Below are 25,244 nucleotides of genomic sequence, written 5' to 3'. Positions count from 1 at the left end.
TATGAATTTCTGTCAATGTTAGTAAATTATGAACAGTTTGTGGTATGAATTTCCAAGTTCATCATGTTCCCTTTATTTTTATATTCATTATCTTATTCATTGTCTTCTTATTAATATAGATTGAACATATAAGAATATGGTAAAGATGTAACTCTTGCTATAGCAGGTGTTTGTGCAGAGTAAACACCTACTAATTCAAAGTGGAGAATGCTAAAAATCGAAGCCTCATATTCATTCACCATTTCAGGCCAAAAAATAGAAGCATCATACTATTTCATCTCCAATTGGAGTATCATTCTAAGGGCCTAAACCAATACATGCTAATAAAACATGCATCTCCATATTCTTAAGAAACTAGTTCCCTACTTCACTAAGTAATACATGTTAATTCACTACACAAAGAGAGGGTTGAACTAACACAATAATAATCAACTAAACAAGAAAGAACCATAATGAAATCTACTTCATTATCGAGACGGCAAAGAATCCAACAAACAATGCCCAAGAAGCAATTATCATCATCATCAATTGTATAACTCTTTCTTCCAACTTTTTGACTTTAGTAGCTTCAGATTTGTTCATGGATTCCATATCAATTACCTTTTCCCTTAACTTGTCTCTTTCAATCGTAATTGCATTCAAAGACGACGTTAATTCTCTTATTTCAAGCTGGAAACCATCCGCGGATATTTTATCTTCCCATTCGAAATAACTACATGAATTATTCTGCCAAAGAACCATTTAAAAGATTCAATTTTCAAATCAAAACAACTAGATATAGTAGAAAGATTAGACAAATCCACATAAAATACTTACCTTAGGCCGTGGACATTTATAAAATTCCTACCAGGGTTAGCTGGAGTGGTTGATGTAAAATGGTTGGCAATGTTACAACATCGATACCTTCTATGAGAGGAAGTACTACTCTGCGACATTGAATCTCACCTGAGAGGACAGAGTAGAGCAAATGAGAGGAAAGGAAATTTTGTGCATGAACCCTAGTTTTTCATCGACTGAATAAGGTCTTATTTAATCGATGAAGGAGACTAATTAACGGGTTATAAGGGTGGAACGAGTTTCTAAAAGAATGGATCAAGATTTGTCTAGTTGGCAAATTATTATGGGTCTTGGTGCCATGTTGGACATCTGTTAGGGTTAGGGATAAAATTATATACTATATTAATGGTGGGTATGATTTTTGATGGAAAGTAGAAACGAGTATAAACGTGACTAATTTTTGACAGTATATGAACAATTTTAGTCTTTTTCCATTAATAATGGATTGTATATAAATTGTACGAAAAATTTATTTAGGACCTTATTCTGGGAGATGTATACAAAATTTGAACAATTTTGGTAAATAAATTTCAAATATTTTATAGGAATGATTTTTTATTTTTTTACTATTCCCGTTAAATCTAACTAGCATAGTTTGTCGAATACTCGACAAGGATAAAAAAAAAGTAACTTTTGACAAGCTTAAAAGACTAAAATAGCTCAAGAGTATATTTCAGTGACTAATTTAGACCTACTTCAAACATGAGAGACCTTTTTGTCATTTTATCCAACCTATTACACGGAGTACTACTTGCAGTGTCGCGCAGACGACATTAGAGCTTTCTTAAAACCCTTCCCGCTCTTAAACCTGCAGGGCTTTAGCTTTTCTCGTTCTGTCACGTCAAATCTTTTGGGTATTCTGAAGATGGAGATTGACGAGGGCACATCTCCCAGCTATTTTGACCCTGAAAATCTCAGTACAAGAGAGCGTTTCCGTCGATATGGGTATATATCTATTTCAGCAATTTCAAGTTTTGCCATTTCAACCTTTTTACCAATAAGCTTGTCCTTTTTTTTTTTTTTTTTTTGCGTCTATATAGATTGTAATTGATCAAACTAGTTGAAATTAAAGTTTAGTTGCTTTTTTTTTTTTGGTTACACTTGCACTAGCTTCCATCTTTGCTTAGGTTAGAGAGGCTCACAAGTGTGAGATTTAGAAAACCTCTAGGGTTTGAAAACCTTTATATATTTTTAGTATTGGAATACGAGGAGTTCCAATTGAGCGGACCGAATACAAATGAAGTGGGAGGAGAACTATGAGATCTCAGGCAAATTACATGTGGCAAAGTTTTGGTGGGTAGAGTTACCCGATACCTATGTTCGAGGCACGTGCAAGTTGACTCGGACACTACCGTCATAAAAAAATGTAGATGATTGGTTTAATTGTCCTTAACTAGTTTGGGATTGAGGTATAGTTGATTGATTGATGACTGTCAATTGATGTATACTTAGCTTCTGCAACAGCTATTAGTGCATTATACTGAAGTAGGAAATTTTGAACCTCTGGGGACCTGGATGTTTTTCCTATTATGGGGTTCGACTCATTCTAGTAGTTATGATATTCAGCTCATAATTACCACTGAGGGAGTGTGGTGGGTTGTCTGTATCACTTCACTTTTAATCAGAGGTCTTTGGTTCGAGCCCTGAGAACGGAGAACCTTTACTTAGGTAGCACTTTAACACCCTTGGTGGGCTTACCAGGTATGGAATTGGATTTGACCAAAAAAGAAGAGATGTTCAGCTCATAATATCTTTTGTGGGAAAGCTCACAGTTAATTTTAGGAAAAGAGAGTGGGCATGCTAGAGAGACGTAGTTGTTAGAGCCAGATTTAGAATCTTTACTTAGTCGATGTGAAGTACCACTGCATTCACTATTCCTGTGTGACAATGAGTGCAGAATTAGTAGAAATATATATTTTTTAAATTCTAATTATATGTGCTCCCCTTGTCTCTACCTTCACAAGGTAGGGGTAAGGTCTGCGTACACACTATCCTCCCCAAATCCCTCTTGGTGAGAGTATACTGGGTTTGTTGTTGTTGTTCTCCCCTTGGCCACTGTTCCTGCGGGACAATGGGTACGGACTTAGGAGAATTATCATCAGGTATGTATATATACATATATACTATATTTTTGATGAAGTGAGTTGTTTCTTTATTGGCATCAAATAGATGCAAAGTATACAAAAGAGGTATTGTTAGCTCCATGTATATTATATATCATGTATACAAACACAGTCCTATTGCTGAAGCCTAGGTTTGGCACTTATTCTTGGTTCTGTATTTATTCACCGTACCAAATTCTTGCTGTAGCATTCAAGTTTTCTGCCTCTCCATAACTTTGAACCAATGGCCGGAGATCAAATTGAATATCTTGTTGCACCTGTTTAGTCCTTTGGGTCAATTTCCCTCAGTAGACCTTTAACAGAAGAGGCAGTGCACACATAAGTGAAAACAAATCCGTGGCAAGAGATATTTGGACGTACCAATCGAGCATGCCAGTACGGGAGAGCAAATTGGCAGACGGTGTGCACCTTTCAATATTGCGAACACGCAAAAAACTCAGAACAGCCTGACTATTGTCTTCAAAATTCTTTGGAGATAGTTGTATAATGAATACTGAGCCGCCCCCCCCCCCCCCCCAAAAAAAAAAAAAAAATTAAAGAAAGATAAATGAACTAATAGTCTAATACTATTGGATACTCCTATTATCTTACAAGAGTATGTGTATTTCTGTATAGTAGACATGGAGCGGATATTTTTCTGAAAGTATTTAGAGTATGGTAGTTGAAGGTCCCTTTGCTTATATTTCTGTAGTAACTATATGCTGTTTCATAGCATCGGCAATGGTTTTTATGGGCTTGGCATCTACTTTAGTTTGTGTGTGTGTAATTTTTTTTTTTTGTAAATTCACACCGCACTGAAGCATTGGTACCATGCACAGGAAGAGGAGTTCAGGTTCAAGCCTATCTCCTCATCGGGAAAGATCTACTGCTAGGGTCAGTGAGGTTAGATCGAATGGAGCACTTTTTATGGAGAACATCAAACAAGAAGTTGAAAGTATTGATGCTGATGTAACACCTTCTCGAATACAAACTGCCTTTAAGAGTAGACCATCTCTTGATAGCCATGGGATATTAGAGACAGATACTGATTTGATTCGTCGAGGTGGAAGTATTTCCCTTAGAACTTGCAAGGAGGAGCATGATGCATCACCAGACAGTGGAGACTCAACATTTTCTTTATTTGCTTCTCTACTGGATTCAGCTCTTCAAGGTGCTTATTAGTAAAATTGTGTTGACCTAATATAACCTTATTTACAGCAGCGCAAGGTGGCATTCTTTGATCAACAGAAAGTGCTTGGGTGATGATTTGGATTGTCGTTATTATGTAGCTTACATTTTGAAAATACCCTAGGGCTCCCAACACTAATTTTCCATTTACACTTCTTTAGATTTGATGATATTTGTGAGATGGGTTTAGAGAAATGGGATTGCTTGGTGCAAGTGATGTCTTGGGTTCCACTTCAACCCATTATGTCTTGAATTTTGATGTTTAGAGAAAAAAACTGTGATTCTAATTTTTACTTTACCTTACCCAAATAAAACTGATTCTAGTTTTTTGGGATTGAGGTGTAGTGGATTGATTGATTAATTGATTTTTTTATGAATAAAAAAAATTGCTTATCATGAATATCTATATGCAGATTGAGAAGTGGAGAGGCATGAGATATATTTGTAAGCTATGTATAGTTATATTGTGTAACTAACTTGTGTTCATGAGGTTTTGCTTTGATATTTTCTGCATGCTTATCGCTAAGATTCATAGGCTAAAAGAACTAGTGTAATGATTTTCTTACTGTGTGGTTATGATTTCTTTTCTGGTTAAATCTTGTATCCAAATTGTCTACATTTCTAGTTACTTACGCAGATCTGATGTTAAAGTTGACATGTCAAGATCATTAATCTTTATGTTGATTGGTACTTGAATTATTCATAATCTCTGGATTTTTTCCCTATATTTATAAGGATGGCATGCAATGCTTTCTGTAGAAGCTGGATTTTAGGAAACTGAGAGAGAGCCAGACAGGACAATCGTGGAATTAAATTTTTGTTGAGACCTAATAATCTTCTCTCTTTTGCGTGGGTTCGTGCATGTGAAATAGAGAAAATTTTGAATTTTGCTCTTTCTGTTTTTAAAACAAACTTCAATTTTTTTGGTTCTCTCACTCTTTTACAGATAGGACATGTTGGGTTGTATATATGGCCTGAATTGGGCTTTGGAAGACTTTTTTTTACCTACCCCACCCCATCAGGAGGACCAATAGTGTTCCCACTTACCCTCCAACGTTATTCGAACCCTCAACCTACTGGTTGATGGCGGAGGTGCTCAACCACTAGAGCAAGCCTCTCTTGTCAGCTTTGGAAGATTTGAACTTTGGAGATTTGGACATTATGCAGTGTAGATTAATTTACCATTTTTCAGGAGAAAGTTCTCTTAGTATTCCATGAATGAGGGAAAATATTTTAAAAATTTATACCTAACAGTTTCTGTTTCTATGTGGTGTAGGGTTAATTTCTATCCCCGACTTGATATTACATTTTGAGAATTGTTGCCGTGACGTCTCAGAATCAATAAGGTATGTATGCTGCTCCTCTTTGTCTACTCACTAGCCTTGGCTTAGAATTCTGTTTATTGGAGCTGACCTCTATCTTTTATTATATCTGCATCTTCTTGATGCCATTAATGAAATCTACTTACTTCATAAAAAAGGTATTTCTGTTGCGCTGTATCATATGTGCATTTTATCCCAATTTGAATGTCTCTATTTGACTGTTTATGGCTATTAATACGAGAGCTGACAATGTGTTGTTTACTGTTAACTGGGAAAAATATGAGTGCCACAAGTTACATTTTGATTCTATAGTAATAAGAAGTAGATGAGTGTTTTACTGATAAAAAAATAAAAATAAAAATAAAAGGAAAGACATGAATTGTTGTTTGCTGGAAATGTGCTGCACTGGATTTTAGTTTAAATAAGCTAAAAAGAAAGGTGGACATTCAATTCATCTGTAATCTATGAAGAATATGCTAGTTTAAATTATGTCTTTGTTAGCTTTTGTAGTTATCGTTAGTGCACCTTTTTTGCTTCAAAAATTCTCGAGTATCTTCAATTACATGCTTGAGTTCTTTGAAGTGATTGACAATCTCAAATCCCTGCCTCAGAAGTATTTTACATCCTTTTAAACTTCTGCGAAGGCTGGATAAACTTCTGTCGAAGTTAGTCCAGATCAAAACTAGGATCTCGAAGTTGGGTTGACATTCCTCCCACAATATGACACTAAGAGAGTCCACCAAGCCTTAGACTAGTTTTGCCTTTTTGGTCCAAAGAGCTCTTTGTCAATCAACCTTATTTTCTTCTTTGCCACATGCTGCCCCCTTTTTGCAATCATTTAAATCTGTTGTGATTTGGAGTATTATTACTCTTTAAAAATGATTTTCCAGCTCTTGTGCTCCTCCTGTAGTTTAAAATAAAAGAAAAAGTTAATATCTTGGTTAAACGTGTAGATACTCCTGATTTGCTTGTTCCTATATGTGTATCCGTCCAATTGGATTGTGGAAGTCTTCTGAACTAGCACACTAGTCTTCCAAGTTTTATTTGACTTTAGTAAGTCTTTCATATTTCAGTGTATCAATTTGGCTTTTCCAACAAGCCAGGGTAATAAAAATATGTGCTCTGACTAGTAGCAGAGAAACTGCTCTCCTTAGTAAATAACTTACAAAGACCTCAAATAACAGTAAGTCCTTTTCATGTTTTCCTTTTTGCCGCCTTTCCACCTTATTGTCTAACCATTATACAATTTCACCTGCAACTACCACTGTGAAGCGCTCTTATATTATTTGACTGATTTTCCACCTTAAAGTAAATAATCTTTAGTTTTCTTCAATCTGTAATTTTTCATTATAAAAAAGAGAATTTTTAGTGGTTGTAATGACTAAAATAGTAAAACAACAGAAACTAAGATGCCAAATTTGTGAAATCTATGGTGTTTGCCAACATCCTCCAATGCTATTGTGAACTTTGTAGTGTAGTAGTCCCAGATAGAGGATATATCTATTGTGTTTTCATGTGAGACTGCAATTTCTTGTGCTCTTTTCCTGTAGGTATGGTTCTAATGAAATGCACAGAGTTATGGAGGACAAATTGATGAGACAGAAGGCACGGATTTTGCTTGACGAGGCAGCTTCATGGTCGCTCTTGTGGCATCTTTATGGAAAAGGAAATAAGTCGTCAACCTTTTAATACCTATGTTCTTAAGTTATCACTAGAAAGTCTTGCCACTTCTTACTTTGGTAGTGAGAAAATTTTGTGTGTCTTTGGGCATAGTTGTTACTCCATTTGTCTTAATTCATATGATTCGAATTAACTTTTTGATTTTTAACTTTTAGGTTATGGTATTTCTTTTTAAATTTTCAATTATCATGAAAATCTAATCATTTATTGTAGATAATATTCTCAATGTAGTTTTTGAAGTGTCTAAGATTCAGTTTGGAAATGCTGTACTTGGTTAAAAAAATGATGCAATTTGGAAGTATGAACTAATGGACATTATTTTCAACTTAAAACTTGATAATTTTGATGACAACACAAATTGTCATATTAAGGGAATGGAAGGAATTCTTTTCTTTCATCTACGTCATTATAAAAAATATAACAATGTGTGTGCACAATTGACACTTGGAGATAGCCTTTTGGTGTAGTATTAGAATTCATGTAAATCCTTGGTGTAGTATTAGAATTCATGTAAATCCTGTAACGGTTGAATAATGTAGATCTTTCATTTCCTTGTATGTTGACAAAAGGAGTTTCATGTTCTTTCTAAATATACTCTGCATTTGGCTCTTGAAAAGAGGTTGCGGACATGAGTCACTTTTAAATGTGTAGTAAATCTTTGATTTTCTTGTGGGAAGCAGTTCACAATGTCAATTATTGGCTGGATCTCTTTTTGTTGTGTTTCAGCAATTTTACTGCATAAAGTTTTCATAATGAGCAGAAAATAGTTTCCTGCTCAAGTTCATTTGCTAGATGTTTATTGTTATTTAAATTGAACATTTCATCCTCTTGCAGGAAATGAAGAACTTCCTGAAGACCTTATCCTGGTGATGCATCTTTAGTTGTTAACAGAGTAGTAGTGTTGCTGTTAATGTGTTTGGTTTCTTTTTTGTTTAATTTTTGTTTGTCATACAATGTTCTTTGCAGTTGCCAACTACTTCACACTTGGAAGCTTGCCAATTTGTAGTGAAGAATCATACTGCACAACTGTGCCTCCGAATTGTTCAGTGGCTTGAAGGATTAGCCTCCAAAGCCCTTGATTTGGATAGAAAGGTAATGAATTAGTATATGATAATTTATTTCTTGCAGTTTTTTCATTTTTGGTGGTTTTCCCTATCTGTTCGTTTTTATGCCTTCAGATCAATCAAACACATAATTTAACAGGGATGTTAATAAATCCTTTTGCAGTTTTACATGTCTGAGTTGATTATAAATATTTATGACATCGTTTTGTGCATCTCATACTGCTTCCTGGATAGTTGAATGTGGATGATTGAGGTGAAACTTGATGCTTACTGTGATGAAATGGTGTCACAGATATCCAAAAAAGAGGAAACATATAGTTTCACCGTTTTATCTGATGTCCCCGAAGGGACAAATGGTAGCACTGTCACGTTATAGCAGAACGATCTCAGTTTATGCCATTAAACCAATGATTGCCATTTTTGGTTAATCATGTTTCCTGGTTTGTTCTTATAATTAAGGTGTAACATTCCAGAACATAGTACCACTACCGTTTAGTGTTACTTTATAATTTTAAGGTGTTTCTGCCGATTTATTTTTGGAACTTATTCCATTTTTTGAAATATATCTCTGCAAGCTTTAAACTGTACATTAGAGAAGTGTGCACACTTAGGCAGATCCCTAGAAACCTAATTGGTTCTAAGTTTTGATCTTTATATGTAAATGTGGAAGCACTCTAACTGACTTTGTGAAGAAAATGGACCTTGGACCTAATTTAACTTCGAAAATTTGCTCATGAGGTGAGGAGCGTCCAAGACCATATCTAGGACTCATGCACATGATTGTCTAATGTTGCACTATACACCCCCTGCACATCCATTGTTGAATATCTGAGCATGGAATAATATAATAATGGGGCCCAACATTGCGTAACCAAACATTAGATTAGTCTTGTCTTAACCATATTAGGAACATGGACCTTGTACCTAAATCAGCCCCGAAAATTAGTTCATCTGGTGAGGAGATCACATTGTCTAAGATCATATAGGGCGATGCTGGCTTATATACTTGACCAATGTAGGACTCAACAGGCTAACATTAGTTTCATCTTCTTTTTTTTCTAAACTTTGTGCGATTTTATCTATTAAAGATTTTTTTTTTAATTTGAATTTCGTATGGGATGTATAAATCAATCAATCAGCTAAATCTCAAATGCGATTTAGCTGGCTGCATTAGGGCCCGTTTTGCCACAAAAAAGATTTCACTTTTTTCAGAAAATTTTCACTTTTTTCAGAAAATTTTCACTTTTTTCTGGAATCAGTGTTTGGCCATGAAAATTTCAAATTTCACTTGAAGTTGAATATCGAAGTTTTTCGGAAATTTGAAAAACTTCAAAAAGCTGTTTTTCAAAATTTTCACTTCAAATCACTCCCAAAAATTCATAAACAATTCTAAATTGTATTCCTATCCAAACACAACTCTAATTTTCAAAATACCATTTCCGCTTGAATTTTTTTTAATTTTTTTCCGGAATTTCACAATTCTTATGCCCGCGTAAAGTATTGAAAAACTGCCCATGAGGGAGGTGAAAGTTTCCAAAATGATTTTTTCAGCTAAAAATTTTGGTAGTAAAGACCAGTGTTTTAAAAGGCGTTGGCGTAAGGCGAGACATTTTACATATGCCTCAGCGGGGCGTAAGCCCCATAGGTATTTAATTTTTAATATTTTATAAAATAATATAATGACAGTAAATATTTATAAACAGGTAAAATTGCATAAAAATTGAAGAAAACTATATATATGTGTGCTCCATCCCCACAAAAAATTAATCAAAACAATCTATTATACGTTACTTACAAGCATAAGTAATTTGAGTCTAAAAGAATAAAGTTTTCTATATGGAGGAACAAAAAGGATGATTAACCTGCAATTTGAACTTTGAATTTGTTGCTATGAAGAAGAATGTAGTTCTCTTTGTATTTGTAAAAAAAATTAAATATTAGTTGCTTTTGGGAGATATTAGTAGATTAGCAGACAAGATAAAAATTTGGGAAAACCATGAATTAGGGCTTAAATCAATAAAAAAGTCTTTACTTTTAAATTTAATACTTTTGAGTTCCTTTTTAAACCTTTTGAGTAATTACCAAACTGACTTTTGAGAATTTGGGTATTATATGAAGGACTAATTCAACAAATTTTGTTTTAATTTGAAAAAATCTCTTGGGCTTACTCCTTACTAAAAAAACGCGCCTCGAACGCCCGAATGCCCGAGCGTACGTCCCAAATATTATCAATGAATAACTTTTAAGTAGTTAACTGTAATTCTATTTTATAAATAAAAAAATCTCAAAATATTTAAGCAGATAAAATTAATATTTAAACACTATTGTAATGATTTCAATGAATACACATTAAATCTAAATGAAATGTTAATAGACTTTTATATCTTTTGAGGAATATAATATTGAGAATTATATTATATTCCGATACACTTTAGTTGGATAATACAATAATAATCATTGATTTTTTACGATGATCATTTTATTTCTTACTAAAAATAAATTTGGTTGGGTTTTAATATTACCCATCCAATTAAATTCTTCATATGATAACTAAACCTAACAATGTGGAGTCTTTTTATTTCTCGTATTTTCTGATTTGAGTTTCAATAGGAATAAGATGAATTCATATATTAGATACTTGAGTTGATTTGAGTTTCAATAGGAATACGATGAATTCATATATTAGATACTTGAGTAAAGAGAATACAGTTTTTAAATCCATGAAGAACATGTATTATTGCATGATATGTGAATACAAGTCAATATATTAGTTATTCTACTATGTCTATGCTACTAAAATAAATGCACAACTAATATATCGAAGTTATCATAAGGCATTAGAGTATGACATAGTTTTTTCCTTTATAAAGTTGGCTAAATATAATCAATATTCATTATTGCTTTTTAATATTTTATTTTATAATTCAATCATATAGTTTAATAATATTTGTGTGATTTAAAAAAAAATTATACTCATTGATATGGGGTACACGCACAATGCGCGTATCGTAAAACTAGTCAACAAAATTATACTTCTTTGTCCTCGGTCCTTCGGCTCGTCCAAGCTGAGTCTGTTAGGTCTTGTACTTGGTCAAATTTGTACCTAATCTGGTGAAAAAATTTAATAAAGCTTTTTTTGAGTCAATCCGAGGTCTCTTGGTTTGTTAACCTGCATTATGGTTGAATTATGGTGAGAAGTGTGGTATTCTTTAGAGTGGACTTCACTGAGGAAACCATTAAAGAAGCTTATCTGTGGGAGTAAAGGTAAATAGTTTAAGGTTTGTCACTCTGACCAAGGAATATGTGGGGAGTAAACATAAATATACTAAGGTACATCGACTAAGGAAGATGATTGGTATTGTCTTCATGACTACTGTAGGGAGGCTGCATTGATATTTTTGCTCTATTTGTACACACTGATTGTTCTTTTATCAGCATCATTATGGTTCTTTTGGTGTTAAAAAGGGTAAAAAGTGTGAAAAGGGCCAAGATCTGTTGGGCAAGTGCAACTAAAGCACTTGGTTTAATGAAGGAACACACAGATGAAATAATGAAAGTAATGTGTTACACAAGGGAAAAATGGGTATTTAGAAAACACAAATAACAATTATATAGGCAAAAGAATTGAAAAAAAATGCAATTAGTGAAGCATCAATAAGTCAATTATACCTCATTCTCAAATTATTTGAAATCGACTTTATAAACGCTGTGTCCATTCATCCGGATTTAGCGTAACATAAAAGGGCTGCCCGGTGCACGAAGCATCTGAATATCTTATATTCTGGGATATTTTATCAGCTCCTTAAGTTCTTAGATTGGGGTGGATGCAATGTGCAGGAGCTATATCATTTTTTTTATACTTAAATGCATCCTCTGGATGCTGATTGAATGAAATTCTAAATTACCTGATAGAAAGAAGAATCTTATTTTATATGACCAGTCGTTAACATTTTCATTGACGACGTTCCTTAACTATCTGTATATAATTTATATTTATTATGTGCACCACCCTCTTTAAGACAGCCTTTAGGTGGGAGGCGCATTCCTCCGAGTTTTGGTGTCAGTATCATAGCGCCAGCTAGGTTAGGCGAATCACCAAGCTGAGTTGCACCTAGCTTTAGAGCGCCTTCAATCATTGGGTTATCTGTTGGCATTCCTAGTCTTCGATAGTAGGTTCTTTCTTTCCCTCGCGATTCCACGAACTGTAGTTCTGCCAAGAGTAGAATGTGACTGTCCAACTGTTGTTATTTATGCTTGCGGACAAAGAAAAGTATAATTTTTCACATAGTGTAGGCATTGCATTCAACATTAACAAGTGAAGTATGCCTTGGTTGGAGAGACAACCAATTAGCTGGAAGGAAATTATTGTGCCCTACGTGTTGCAGTTTCCCAAATTTAATTGGCATGGCCAGTTTTCAAGTTTAAATTTTGTTGGTCTTTGGTTTCTATTTTCTTCCTTGAACGTATGCATTAGCCAGCATAGCAGGGATTGATCATCATCTCAAAAGGTAATTTTTTTTGATGAAGTAAGTAATTGTCATTGAATGGGATCAAGAAGATGCAAACTAAGTACAAAAGAGATGATAATGGCAGCTCCAAAATACAAAAGATCAGGGAGCCAGCAAAATCCAAAAAATTAACTGCGCATTGTACAGGTTTGAGAAAATTCCAACTGTATAGATTAACTAAACATGAGCCCTTCAAAGTGTGAGTTGGAGTTGAGATTCCATCAAAATATCTACGGTTCCTTTCGTTCCAAATACACCAAAAGATAGTAGCTGGGATTATTCTCCAGATTTTCTTGATGGCTTTGTCAACTCCGCAAGAGTTCCAGTATACATAGGCTTCCGTTGGAGACTGGGCTTGCACCCAATTCAGTCCAAAAATAGAGAAAAAAATTCCACAACTCTGTTGCAACTGGGCAGTGAAGAAAGAGGTGACTGATGGACTCCAGATTCTGATGACACATACACATATAACACCTGTTGACCAGTGGGATGCTTCTTCTACAAAGATTGTCTTGAGTTAGACAGGCATTGTTTATGACAATCCATGCGAAGCACATTACCTTGGTGGGAAGTCTTGTTCTCCATATGAGCTTCCATGGCCGGTTTTCAATTATGCCATTATGGGCACTTAGATGGTAATAGCATGTTTTAACTATGAAAATACCCCTGCTTGAGTTGGCCCATGACATTCTATCAACTGTGACTCTTCTATGTTGTGACCTTCAACTGAAGCTAATAGGGCAAGGAGGCCATCACACTCCCAATCCTGTAAATTCCTTCCAAAAGTAATGTTCCATGGGTTGCCCTCTCTATTCTCAGCAATAGTTGAATCAGGATTGCAGGCAATTAATGCAAGTGCAGGATGAGAGTCTTTCAAAGCATTGCTTCTCAGCCACTTGTCCTTCTAGAATTTGACATGGGTTCCATTACCCACCTTATAGGAAATGTTCTGGAAGAATTCATTCTTGTAACTGGAAATGTGCTTCCATAGGCCAGTGCCATGAGCTGTTGTAACCCTTTTCGTGCACCAGTTATTCTGAGCCCCATACTTAGCATTGATAACCTCTTTCCAATAGCTAGGTTCATGTTGCCCATATCTCTAGAGCCATTTGGAGAGCATGCTTTTGTTGTGCAGCTTGAGGTCTCTTATGCCTAGGCCTCCCAAGTGTCTTAGGGTAGGTAGCCTTGGTAACCTTGTTCCATTTTACCAAGTGATGTGTTTGGCTACTCCCTTCCCATAGAAATGATCTCCTAATTCTGTCAATCTTCTTGAGGACTGAACTTGGCATAGGGAAAAGAGTCATGGTATGTTGGTATGCTGTCAGGCACACTATTAATCAGTGTAAGTCTTCCTCCCATGGATAAGTATTGCATTTGCCAAGAAGCCAATCTCTTCTCAAACTTCTCAATAATGCCATCCCAGATCCCTGTTGCCTTGAATTTTGCTCCCAATGGTAGTCCCAAATAAGAAGCAGGAAAGGTACCAATGCTACAACTTAGAATACCAGCAAGCTCTTCTAGGTTTGGGACTTCATTAACAGGGTAAATTACACTCTTCAACATGTTAATATGCAAACCAGACAAAGCTTCAAAGATAAGGAGAGTGTGGTTGAGATTGAGGACTGTTGTGTATCAGCTTCACAAAATATCAGAGTATCGTCTGCATAGAGCACATGAGAGATGTTGATAGAACTTGTTGGATCTCTGCCCACCTGGAAGCCCTGTATCCACTGCATTTGCTTTGCCTTTTCTAACATTCTAGTAAGCCCTTCCATTGCCTATATAAATAGGAATGGGGAGAGGGGATCTCCCTGCCCTAGGCCTTTCTGAGGAGAGAAAAAACCAACTGGTCCTCTGTTTACCAATATTGAGTACTTCACTGTTTTTATGCAATATTCAATCCACTTAATCCATTTACTACCGAACCCCATCTTTTCCAGAATATTGATAAGGAACGGGCAGCTTAGCTGATCAAAAACCTTTTCAATATCCAATTTACATAGGATTCCAGGAATGCCACTTTTACTCCTCCAGTCAAGCACTTCATTTGCAATAAGTGAAGCGTCAGAGATCTGCCTGCTTTAATAAATGCATTCTGCTGTCCAGAGACCAGTTTCCCTATCACTTTTTTTAATCTTTCAGCCATAACTTTTGCAGTCAATTTGTAGACACTTCCAATTAGACTGATAGACCTATAGTCTTTTAGTTCAATTGCTCCCTTCTTTTTGGGAACCAAAGCTATGAAAGAAGCATTACAGGATCTCATCAAGTGCCCTGTTTGATGGAAGTGTTGCATTGCATTCATGATGTCATTTTTAAGAAAATCCCAGGCCTTTTGGAAGAAGGCCATGGTGTAGCCATCAAGACCAGGAGCCTTGTCAGGAGCACAAGATCTTGAGACTGCCAGAATCTCTTCCTCCTCAAAGGGGAGTTCTAACCATGTTCTATCTTCCAAATCTAGGGATGATAGTCTGTCAAAGTCAGCAACTGGTCTCTATGGTTCACTTTCAGTGTATAGCTTCTGGTAGAAGTCCAGAATTTCAGCTTTTATAAGGACCTTGTCCTCTATGATTTCATCACCAACCTGACCACCTTTCTTTTTCCACTTCTTTATAACAGAAGCCCTATTTTTCTTGTTTTGGGCTTTTGAGTAATAGCCCAAGTCTTTTACCACTAGGGTTTTGGCCCTAGACTTATTAAGGATGGCTTTGGGTTTAGATCGGGTCGGATCAGCTGAGTACATGGTCACATGATTTAAATTAAAGCTGTTGACTGATTTGACCGCACAGCTAAGGCAAACAGTTGGTACCACGGAAGCGACTACTGGTTCTTTCACCACAGAAACGACCGCTGGTTCTAACACCACACCTTCTCCAACCGCTGTCTCCTTGCCGGCAACCCCATATTTGCTGCAATTTTCGTGAGGCTCCATCAAAATAGATATTTCACAGCTCCAGTCACCAATTTTTACCTGGCAAGTCGCTGGAGGTTTCACCCTGTATTCTTAACATAGATTCTAGACCAAAAGAAGTGGCTTCTGTTTTCTGTATCCTCGTCCATCCCAATGAACCCACCACACTTATCCCCGATCAACTTGAAAGTTTCCAAAGACCACGCATGTAATGGAACTCCGAAAACTTTTACCCAGATGTTCTTCGATATTGCAGCTTTACCAGTAGAGGACAGTGACCACCAATCCAGAGACAAATGTCTGCCGCTCCCAAACCAATCCCCTGCCATAATTCTGGTTGCCTCCTGCCTTGATGGGAACTCAAAAAGGAAGAGGTTGTGATCCATCAGAGTAATTTTCAGTTCAGCAGTCATCTTCTATCTGGATATGAACCATTTGTGAATAATCTCTGTCTTTGGACTGTGATTGAAAGCATCATTGAACCTACCCACTAGGCATCTGGTAAGTGGGTGGTTATCTTCTACCCCAAAAGAAGTTGGCGGTGACTCTGGCCATTTCTGAATATCTGCAGCTTCTGAGTAAGTTTTCAGTTGAGGAGGTGGGGCTGTAAATGCGCACTTTCGATTCCCCAAGTGACGTTGGATTCTCTCTGCAATCTCCACCCAACCGGCACCATATGTTGATTTAGGAATAATGATGGCTGGCTTCCAATCACCCAACCAACTTTCCACCCTCAGAAAGCGCCCGTAGATGTTGTAGTTTTGATATACCCTGTAGAGATATACTTCTTGTTTCCTTCCCCATCTTCTGTATAAATCCCATGTCCTCTTAGATGCTTGGTATAGGACTGAACATATCCACCGGAGGTTGCTTTCGTCGACCTTTATTGTGCTTGTAAAACGTTTGCTGCGTTCTGTGATAGAATACCATCTGACTCGATCATCACTAATATTTGCAACTTCAAAAGATTTATCACCTGTAATGAGGATTAACTTATCACCCATGTTAAAAGAGAATAAGCTAGAAAAGCCTCGCCGGAAAGATGAGCTAAAAGTTTAAAAAAAAAAGCTGATGGCACAATTCCCAAGTCAGAGCTCATTTTGCTGTATTGTATCCTTATCTCAAAAGGTAATTAAAACAAAAATTATGCTACTTAACTGGGAAGTTTGACCAAAATATCCTCTTCTTTCACCTCCTTCTGGCTCCCCTGTTCAAATTTATTTGCAGATTTATGCCTGGGTAAAAACAATGTCAAACACTTGAAAAGCTTCTCCAGTCGGAGTATTGGAATTGAGCTGGAGAGACTACATGCTGATCTACTGTATGAATGAAATGTCTTTGTGTTTTTTTGGTTTGGTAACAAGAGGAAACATGGTTATATCAGTCACGACTTGTTTGGCCTTATAAAAGCAAGTGTTAAATTGTTTAAATTGTGGAAATAACTTACTTTCTTAAATGTTATTGTTAGTTTACAGATATGTATAGTGTAGTCTTGTCCCACATTGGAATAAGAGTAATATCTCCTTGTAGTGTATAGCTATAAATAAGGACCTCTTGTATTGTATTTATCATCTAATATCAATAACATATTTTCTCCCGTGCCTTCTCACATGGTATCAGAGTATTAGTGAGAAAAGATCGATGTGCGTCATTCCAGCGTTAACCGGGAAGAAAGAATTTAGTCATCGTGCAATTTTTTCGGTGACCTAAGGCTTGTCTAAGTGAAAGTCACTTTATGTCGGTGTTGTGCTAAAACCAACACCACCACGAGGTAGATCACCCTCCGACGATCAACCCCTGAAATTTTATCCGGCAGATAAGCCGCCACGCTCCTCCACGTGCCGGCAACAACTTTTCCGGTGAGGGTTTCGGCCACTTTCCGGCCATTTTTTCGCTAAGCTTCTTCAGGACAGTGTGCTCTCAAAATTCCGAGCTTACCCATCTAATTCAAATCAAATTCCGACCACTTTTATATTTTTCCGGCGTGAACAATGACCTTTCCGGCCATTTTTTGAAAACATTTCTTCAGGACAGCTTGCTCGCAAAGGAATTCCGAGTCTATCCATCCTGGTTTCGACAAATTCCGACAACTTTGGAATTTTCTGGTGAGCTACAGTGTTTCCGGCACAATGTTCTGTTTTCTTGCTGTAAACAGTGTTTTTCAAGCTATTTCTTCAGTTTTCTCACAAGAGCTACTTATTTCCACTATTTCAAGTTAACCCTACTACTACAAATTGTAGCGACATGGGAACCGATGCTTTGAATAGTCGGATGGTTTCTTTAGCAGAGTATATTGAGTTCCTTCAGTATAAAGCATGTAAGCAGACATCTTCTGAGATAGCTTCTGTTGTTCAAACAGGTAATAGCGTGACTTGTTTCTCCCAATCTTCATCCTCTGAGTCTTGGGTCATTGATTCAGGTGCATCAGATCATATTTCTGGTAACAAATCTCTTTTCACTACTATTTCGTATTCTCAATCTCTTCCAAAAGTCACAATGGTCAATGGGTCTCAAACCATGGCAACTGCAATAGGTCAAGCAAGCCCACTTCCTTCCTTACTTTTAGATTCGGTCCTTTATGTTCCAATAGTCCTTTTAATCTCATAGCTGTTAGTCGCTTAGCCAAATCACTTAAATGCGCTATTTTATTTCTTGATGACCATGTTTTTATACAGGAACGCAGTACGGGGCGGATCATTGGTACCGGGCGTGAATCAAACGGACTTTATTACCTTATCCTTGCTAAATCACATGGACTCACATCTTGTCTTCCTTCTACAACTTGTTCTGTTACTGATTCACCAGATTTATTACATAAACGGTTGGGACATCCCAGTTTATCAAAACTTCAGAAAATGGTATCTGGTTTATCTCACTTGTCAGCTCTAGAGTGTGAGTCATGTCAGCTCGGTAAGCATACCCACTCCCATTTCCCTCGGCGTCTTGATAATCGAGCAGAGTCACCTTTTACTTTAGTCCATTCAGATGTTTGGGGTCCTAGTCGGGTCAGTTCCACCTTGGGATTCCGCTACTTTGTCAGTTTCATTGATGATTATTCCAGGTGCACTTGGATATTTTTGATAAAAAATCGATCTGAGCTGTTTTCTATTTTCCAGACCTTCCACGCTGAAATTCAAAATCAATTTGGGGTTTCTATTCGCACATTTCGTAGTGATAATGCCCGAGAGTATTTGTCTTCCCCATTTCAGCAGTTTATGAAATCTCATGTGATTATTCATCAAACATCTTGTCCGTACACATCTCAACAAAATGGGGTAGCTAAAAGAAAGAATAGACATCTTATTGAAACTGCTCGTACCCTACTCATACAATCTCATGCTCCGTTGCGTTTTTGGGGGATGCAGTTCTTACATCTTGCTATCTTATTAATCGTATGTCATCTTTGTTCCATTCTCTGTCATGTTTCCCCACTTACCTTTGTTCTCTCTTCCACCTCGCATCTTTGGAAGCACTTGTTTTGTCCATAACCTTACTCCAGGAACATATAAGTTAGCTCCTCGTGCTCTTAAGTACGTATTTCTGGGTTTCTCGAGAACAAAAAAGGGGTATCGATGCTACTCTTCTGACCTCCAGCGGTACCTTATGTCCGCTGATGTTAGCTCCTCATGACTCGTAGTGAGGCTGATCACTCTGTGTTTTATCGGCATTCTGCTCCTAATTTGTGTATTTATCTAGTGGTTTATGTTGATGATATTGTTATTACTGGTAATGATCAGGATGGTATTACTAATCTGAAGCAACATCTCTTTCAGCACTTCCAGACTAAAGATCTGGGCAGATTGAAGTATTTTCTAGGTATTGAGGTCGCTCAGTCTAGCTCAGGTATTGTTATTTCACAGCGGAAGTATGCCTTAGACATTCTTGAGGAGACTGGAATGATGGGTTGCAGACTTATTGACTCTCCTATGGATCCGAATGCTAAGCTTCTGCCTGGACAGGGGAGCCTCTTAGAGACCCTACGAGATATAGGAGGTTGGTTGGCAAATTGAATTACCTCACAGTGACTAGACCTGACATTTCTTTTCCGGTGAGTGTTGTAAGTCAGTTTATGGATTCTCCCTGTGATAGTCACTGGGATGCAGTTGTTCGCATTCTTCGATATATAAAGTCAGCTCCAGGCAAAGGATTACTATTCGAGGATCGAGGCCACGAGCAGATTGTTGGGTACACAGATGCTGATTGGGCAGGATCACCTTTTGATAGACGTTCTACGTCTGGATATTGTGTTCTAGTAGGAGGTAATTTGGTCTCGTGGAAGAGCAAGAAATAGAATGTAGTTGCTCGATCTAGCGCCGAAGCCGAATATCGGGCCATGGCTATGGCGACGTGTGAGTTAGTTTGGGTCAAGCAGTTGCTCAAGGAGTTAAAGTTCGGAGAAATCAGCAAGATGGAACTAGTGTGTGATAACCAAGCTGCTCTTCATATTGCGTCAAATCCGGTGTTCCATGAGAGGACTAAACACATTGAGATCGACTGTCACTTTGTCAGAGAAAAAATACTTTCAGGAGATATTGTTACAAAGTTTGTAAAGTCGAATGATCAACTAGCAGATATTTTCACTAAGTCTCTTACTGGTTCTCGTATTAGTTACATGTGTAACAAGCTCGGTACATATGATGTGTATGCACCGGCTTGAGAAGGTGTTAGTTTATAGATATGTATAGTGTAGTCTTGTCCCACATTGGAAGAGGAGTAATATCTCCTTGTAGTGTATAACTATAAATAGGGACCTCTTGTATTGTATTTATCATCCAATATCAATAACATATTTTCTCCCGTGCCTTCTCACAGTTATATTGAGGCAAACGCTGGTTAACAAGATTTAGTTATTAACTAAGCTTCAGCAAGCTGAGTTTGCTGTACATTGTCATTTGTCTGGAGAATTGCCTAAGGTCTTGTGATTTTGGGCAAAGTTACTCAGGGAATAAGGATGATTGTGTGGAAATGCTATGAGGGTTTAGCTCGACCTCTCTGTAGGGTACTCCATGCTTCTTAGATGGAAATTGCACCTGTAGAGAAGTCTGGTTTTAAAGTATGACATGGAGAAATTAAAATTTTCTAGGTGGAAAACCAATGCTGTTAAGCATTACTGTTTTGCACAATATCTTTTTCCTAGATAGTAGACGTACATAACCATCTACTTGTATATCTTTTTGAAATGATTTAGCTTGAGGTAAGGGAATGCCAAGCACTTATTTCAAATTTTCCTAGTTGATTTTAATGATTTTTGATTTGTTCATTGGACCAGGAAGCATTTCAGAAAGGTATCTTACGACAGTCTAAGGGATGCATGAAATAAAAAAGGAGAAAAAGTATATGAAAGTCCGGATAAAGAGGCTTTTGTTCCTAGATTTTTTTGGGATAAGATCCTTGATTGTACAGCAGATTTTCTAATTAGATTCGTCTGTTGGGTTATCTGTAATTGCTACAGAAGTTTCAAAATCTCTTATTTTTTTCTCTTGCTACATTCTCTTTTGGAACTAAGGGAGGTTACTTTTTTCACCTGTTTGCACTGCTGGAATCATAGTGTGTGCTAGAGATGAGTTTGATGGTTTATTTGTTTGTTTCATTATCTAGCATAAACACCAAAATTTTAATGGGAAGACTGCTCATAACTTCAGTACCATGTCTAATTGCTACAGTTAACTTATTTTTACTCTTCTTTTTTCATGAAATGTTGTAGTGGTGATTGTTTCTAATTATGCTTATTTACCTTTGCAGGTGCGTGGCTCTCATGTTGGCACCTATCTCCCTAGCTCTGGAATTTGGCATCATACTCAACGGTTCCTGAAGAAAGGTGTTTCAAATCCAAAGACAATTAATCACTTGGACTTTGATGCTCCTACGCGTGAACATGCTCTGCAATTACCTGATGACAAAGTATGCTCTTGCAAAGAAATTGACTTAATTATTTGCATATGTGTCTCCATGTCTATCTCCTCCTGGATGATTTTTTGGATAGTGAAAATTTGTTAAATTTTGTTATTGACAGAAAAGCTATCTCTAGATGTCAGGATTATTACAAGACCTTCTCTCTTCCTTTGATCATATCACTGTAGACGTACATTTACATATTGCAGAAACCACCATGCTTCAGCTTCTTTCTCCTGGGAAGCTCATACCCTCTTTCAGCTGCATTATGCCTATCTTCACTTAGTTCATTCTTGGCAGTCCTTTCCGATTTGTGCATAGTTTATTAAGTGTCTCTGGTTTCCCTGTTTTCTTTATTGGTTAATTACGTGAGAATGGGGACGTGGGGGGAGGGTGGAGAACAAGAAATGGAAAACCATGATCTTTGTAGCCAACATTAGAGGGAGTTCATATTGGTGGGTTTTTCATGATGCCTAGATATCTCATTAACTGATGGCATGTGATGCTCTTTTTGCATTGAAAAACTTCTTGTACCCATAGAAACAAGATGAATCTCTTCTGGAGGATGTCTGGACTCTGTTAAGGGCAGGGAGACTGGAAGAAGCATGCAGCCTCTGCCGGTCTGCTGGACAGGTATGCCAATCTTTTAGGGAAGTATGACACCATATCCTTTAGTCTGATAAAAAACATTGACTTGACAGTCATGGAGAGCTGCAACACTATCTCCATTTGGAGGGTTTGATCAGTTCCCGTCCATTGAAGCCCTGGTAAGAAATGGCAAGAACAGAACCTTACAGGCCATTGAGCTGGAAAGTGGAATCGGTCATCATTGGCGTCTCTGGAAATGGGCTTGCTATTGTGCTTCAGAGGTAAGGAATAGGGTTAAAGTGACGAGGTTTTCCTGTTCAGTATCTAGCTTTCTTCTCATCCAAAAATAATTATTTTATTATGCAAGAGACATTGGGTTTACGGATATCTGTCTCTGTTATGCCTTTTGCGTCATGATTTTGTTAGAGAGCGCATGTTCTCCATCTATGGATGTGTTGATGTGGTTGTGTTGCATTTGAACTGATGAAACTTGTTTTCTTCTCTACATTGAAGAAAATTGCAGATCAAGATGGCGGAAAATATGAAGCAGCAGTATATGCAACCCAGTGCAGTAACTTGAAACGCATTCTTCCAACATGTACGGATTGGGAGGTATAAGATTCCTGTTATTTGTCCATTTCGTAATGCAGTACTTTCTGTTCTTTAATCTGCAATACTGAATGCACGGTAAGCTTTGGATTGAAAATACTGCTACATGTTGATTGTTTCTCTCCTAGAAACTTTGCTAGTCTTGCATATTATACAGATTCTGGTCATATCTGTCATTTCTTAAAGCTTCTCCTAGAAGGGGACATTGAGAGTGGGACAAAGGGCCTTCAATATGATTGTCGGATCATTCAATTTCTTTGATATATTTTCTAATTATAACTTGTGATGTCGGGCGAAGATGTTATCTTCTATTGCATTATCAAGTGGCTAATCGGTTGTGGAGGGTGGTCCTTAATTTGTTTGGGATGCAATTGGTGATGCCGGGTACAGTGAAGGATGCATTACAAAGTTGGCCTCACAGGAGAGGGGAGAGAAGTCTAAGGGCATGGGCTGTTGCTCCCGCAATCATGTGGGTTATTTGGAAAGAGAGAGATAGGAGAGCATTTGAAGGGGTGGAACAAGATTTTGTAAAATTTCAAAGTAGTCTTTTGGTTTCTTTTTAGTCACGAGGTCCTTATTTGTATAGAGGAATTGGTCTCTTTTGTGGAGAACCATATTTTGGTGTAGGTTCTCTTTTTGGTATACGCGGTTTCCCCCAACTGTTAATAAAATTATTTACCTTACCAGAAAAATATTCTCTAATTATGGTAGCTGCTAACGATTGCATGATCGTATGAATGCTCTGTAGAATGAACCTACACACATATAATCTATTCTAGATATGCATGAAAAGGGGATAGATCTATACGCCCCTAAGAAACTGGCACATAGTCCATGGGTGGCTAAAAACTTTAACATTGGGATGCTTTGTCAAGGGAAACTAGACCCTAACCCCTTGGGGAGGCATATTCACCGGTTATCTGGTATTCTGGTTGGCCCTGCCCTTTACTTTTTCTTCTCAATATTAATTTAATTCCTCAAATAATCGTATTTGTTTTGTTCCTCAATTTTTATTCACTCTGAAATAAATTTCAAAAAAAGAAAAATTGACAAAGAAATTATGAATGGAAAGTTGTATTCCTATACAGTTGTATATAGGTGTTTTTTCTTCCAAATTCTATAAATTTATTACTTGATCAAAATGAGATGTAAAAATGTGACATAAGATTTTATAAACTGAATTACATATTTTCTTAAGAAATATGTAGAAGTATGGTACTATGGTCCTGGTCCATCATTGCGACCTGGCCCATTTTATATGTTTAAACCTAGGCATATGCTAACACACTCCTGAATTGTAGATTATAGATAATATGTCCCAAGTTTGCTTCAAGTGCTTTGGTGATGTATCTGCTTGATTGAATTGAACCAACAAAACTAGTGGAGATACGTCTAGAATATATCTTATTAATAAAGTGATAATAAATCTGTATGTGCTTGATACTCTTATGGCGTTCAGTTAGTAGCAATGTGCAAGCTTTAGTAACATAACAGCTAGCTAATGAATTGAACCAACAAAAGGATGTACTTATTTCTAACCATTTGCTGCATTTGTATGGAGCTTGGTTTCCTCTTCTCTTTGTTTTTCCTTCAGCCACTTCTTTGATTTCTCGTGTCGTTCGTGATATTGAAATCAATTTTATCTTGTTCCAGTCTGCTTGCTGGGCCATGGCCAAATCATGGCTTGATTTCCAGGTCGATGTGGAATTAACCCGCCTACAGCCAGGTGAAGGGGATCACTTCAAGAATTTTGAAGAAGCAATTAATAGAAGCCCAGAATTTGTAAATGGTGTTTCTCAGCCAACTGCTGGACCAGATAGTTGGCCACTTCAAGTTGTGAATCAGCAACCTAGGCACCTCTCTGCCCTTCTCCAGAAACTCCATTCAAGGTATTCATGCAGTCCGGTTCCGCTCCAGATTTTTCTTTTGTATTTCCTATCTAAAATAAATTAAAATTCTCTGTAATCTAGTGATACGGTGCATGAAATTGTTGCTCGATCGTGCAAGGAGCAGCAGAGACAAATTGAGGTATAGGCTCATGTTCCTGTATCGCCTCTCAACCTTTTGACTTTTTCTTTAGAAGAGTAATCTCTGTTAGTCTCTATTTAGTCCGTTTGATCTATTGAAAATTTAGTCCCCCCCCCCCCAAAAAAAAAATGATGAGAGACATCTCACCAGATATTTTAAATGTGGTGGGTCTATACGCACAAACATTTGCATCACACAACTTAATTCCAGAAACCTAGTTTATGTTAAATGCAAGTCTTTGCTATGCACCCTCAATGAGAGACCGTGTAGCACAATAAAATGCTTTGCCTGCAGATGCTACAAAACGTAACTATTAAATACTATGTGGTGTTCCATGATCTGTTTTACAGTCTGCTGAATTGAATGTCAAAGAAGCACTGTCTGTGAAAGTTGGCCTGTTTTGTCTTATGGTTTAATTAATTTCGAATGATGCTTTAGAAGGATAAATAGGCTACCGTTGCTTGCTACCTTCCACATCCATGGATATCATATTTTGGTGTTAGTCCTCTCACGAC

The 25,244-nt window shown here is 37.0% G+C and overlaps 1 protein-coding gene across 3 annotated transcripts in view; it reads left to right on the top strand.

The window, feature by feature from the left end:
- The first annotated feature begins 1,570 nt into the window (after positions 1-1,570).
- LOC107769618 (nuclear pore complex protein NUP107) overlaps positions 1,571-25,244 on the top strand; it is a 33,810-nt gene continuing 10,136 nt past the window's right edge. Inside the window, exons 1-12 of one of the 3 annotated variants that reach the window (XR_012699420.1) lie at positions 1,573-1,782; positions 3,779-4,110; positions 5,404-5,473; positions 7,000-7,120; positions 7,969-7,995; positions 8,096-8,221; positions 21,355-21,513; positions 22,045-22,137; positions 22,206-22,373; positions 22,606-22,704; positions 24,355-24,590; positions 24,672-24,729. Coding sequence is in view for 2 of the 3 variants with exons in the window: in XM_075231144.1 (XP_075087245.1) it covers positions 1,703-1,782; positions 3,779-4,110; positions 5,404-5,473; positions 7,000-7,120; positions 7,969-7,995; positions 8,096-8,221; positions 21,355-21,513; positions 22,045-22,137; positions 22,206-22,373; positions 22,606-22,704; positions 24,355-24,590; positions 24,672-24,729 (1,569 nt within the window). In the remaining variant the exon portion in view is untranslated. Of the gene's footprint in view, positions 1,783-3,778; positions 4,111-5,403; positions 5,474-6,999; positions 7,146-7,968; positions 7,996-8,095; positions 8,222-21,354; positions 21,514-22,044; positions 22,138-22,205; positions 22,374-22,605; positions 22,705-24,354; positions 24,591-24,671; positions 24,730-25,244 lie in introns of all 3 variants that reach the window. The other 2 variants (XM_075231144.1, XM_075231145.1) reach the window with 2 other exon arrangements.

This window comes from Nicotiana tabacum, chromosome 15, assembly GCF_000715075.1.
Source record: "Nicotiana tabacum cultivar K326 chromosome 15, ASM71507v2, whole genome shotgun sequence".
Classification (NCBI taxonomy): Eukaryota; Viridiplantae; Streptophyta; class Magnoliopsida; order Solanales; family Solanaceae; genus Nicotiana; species Nicotiana tabacum.
The sequence above is the reverse complement of the archived record's forward strand: the minus strand, read 5'-3'. Positions and strand labels throughout refer to the sequence as shown.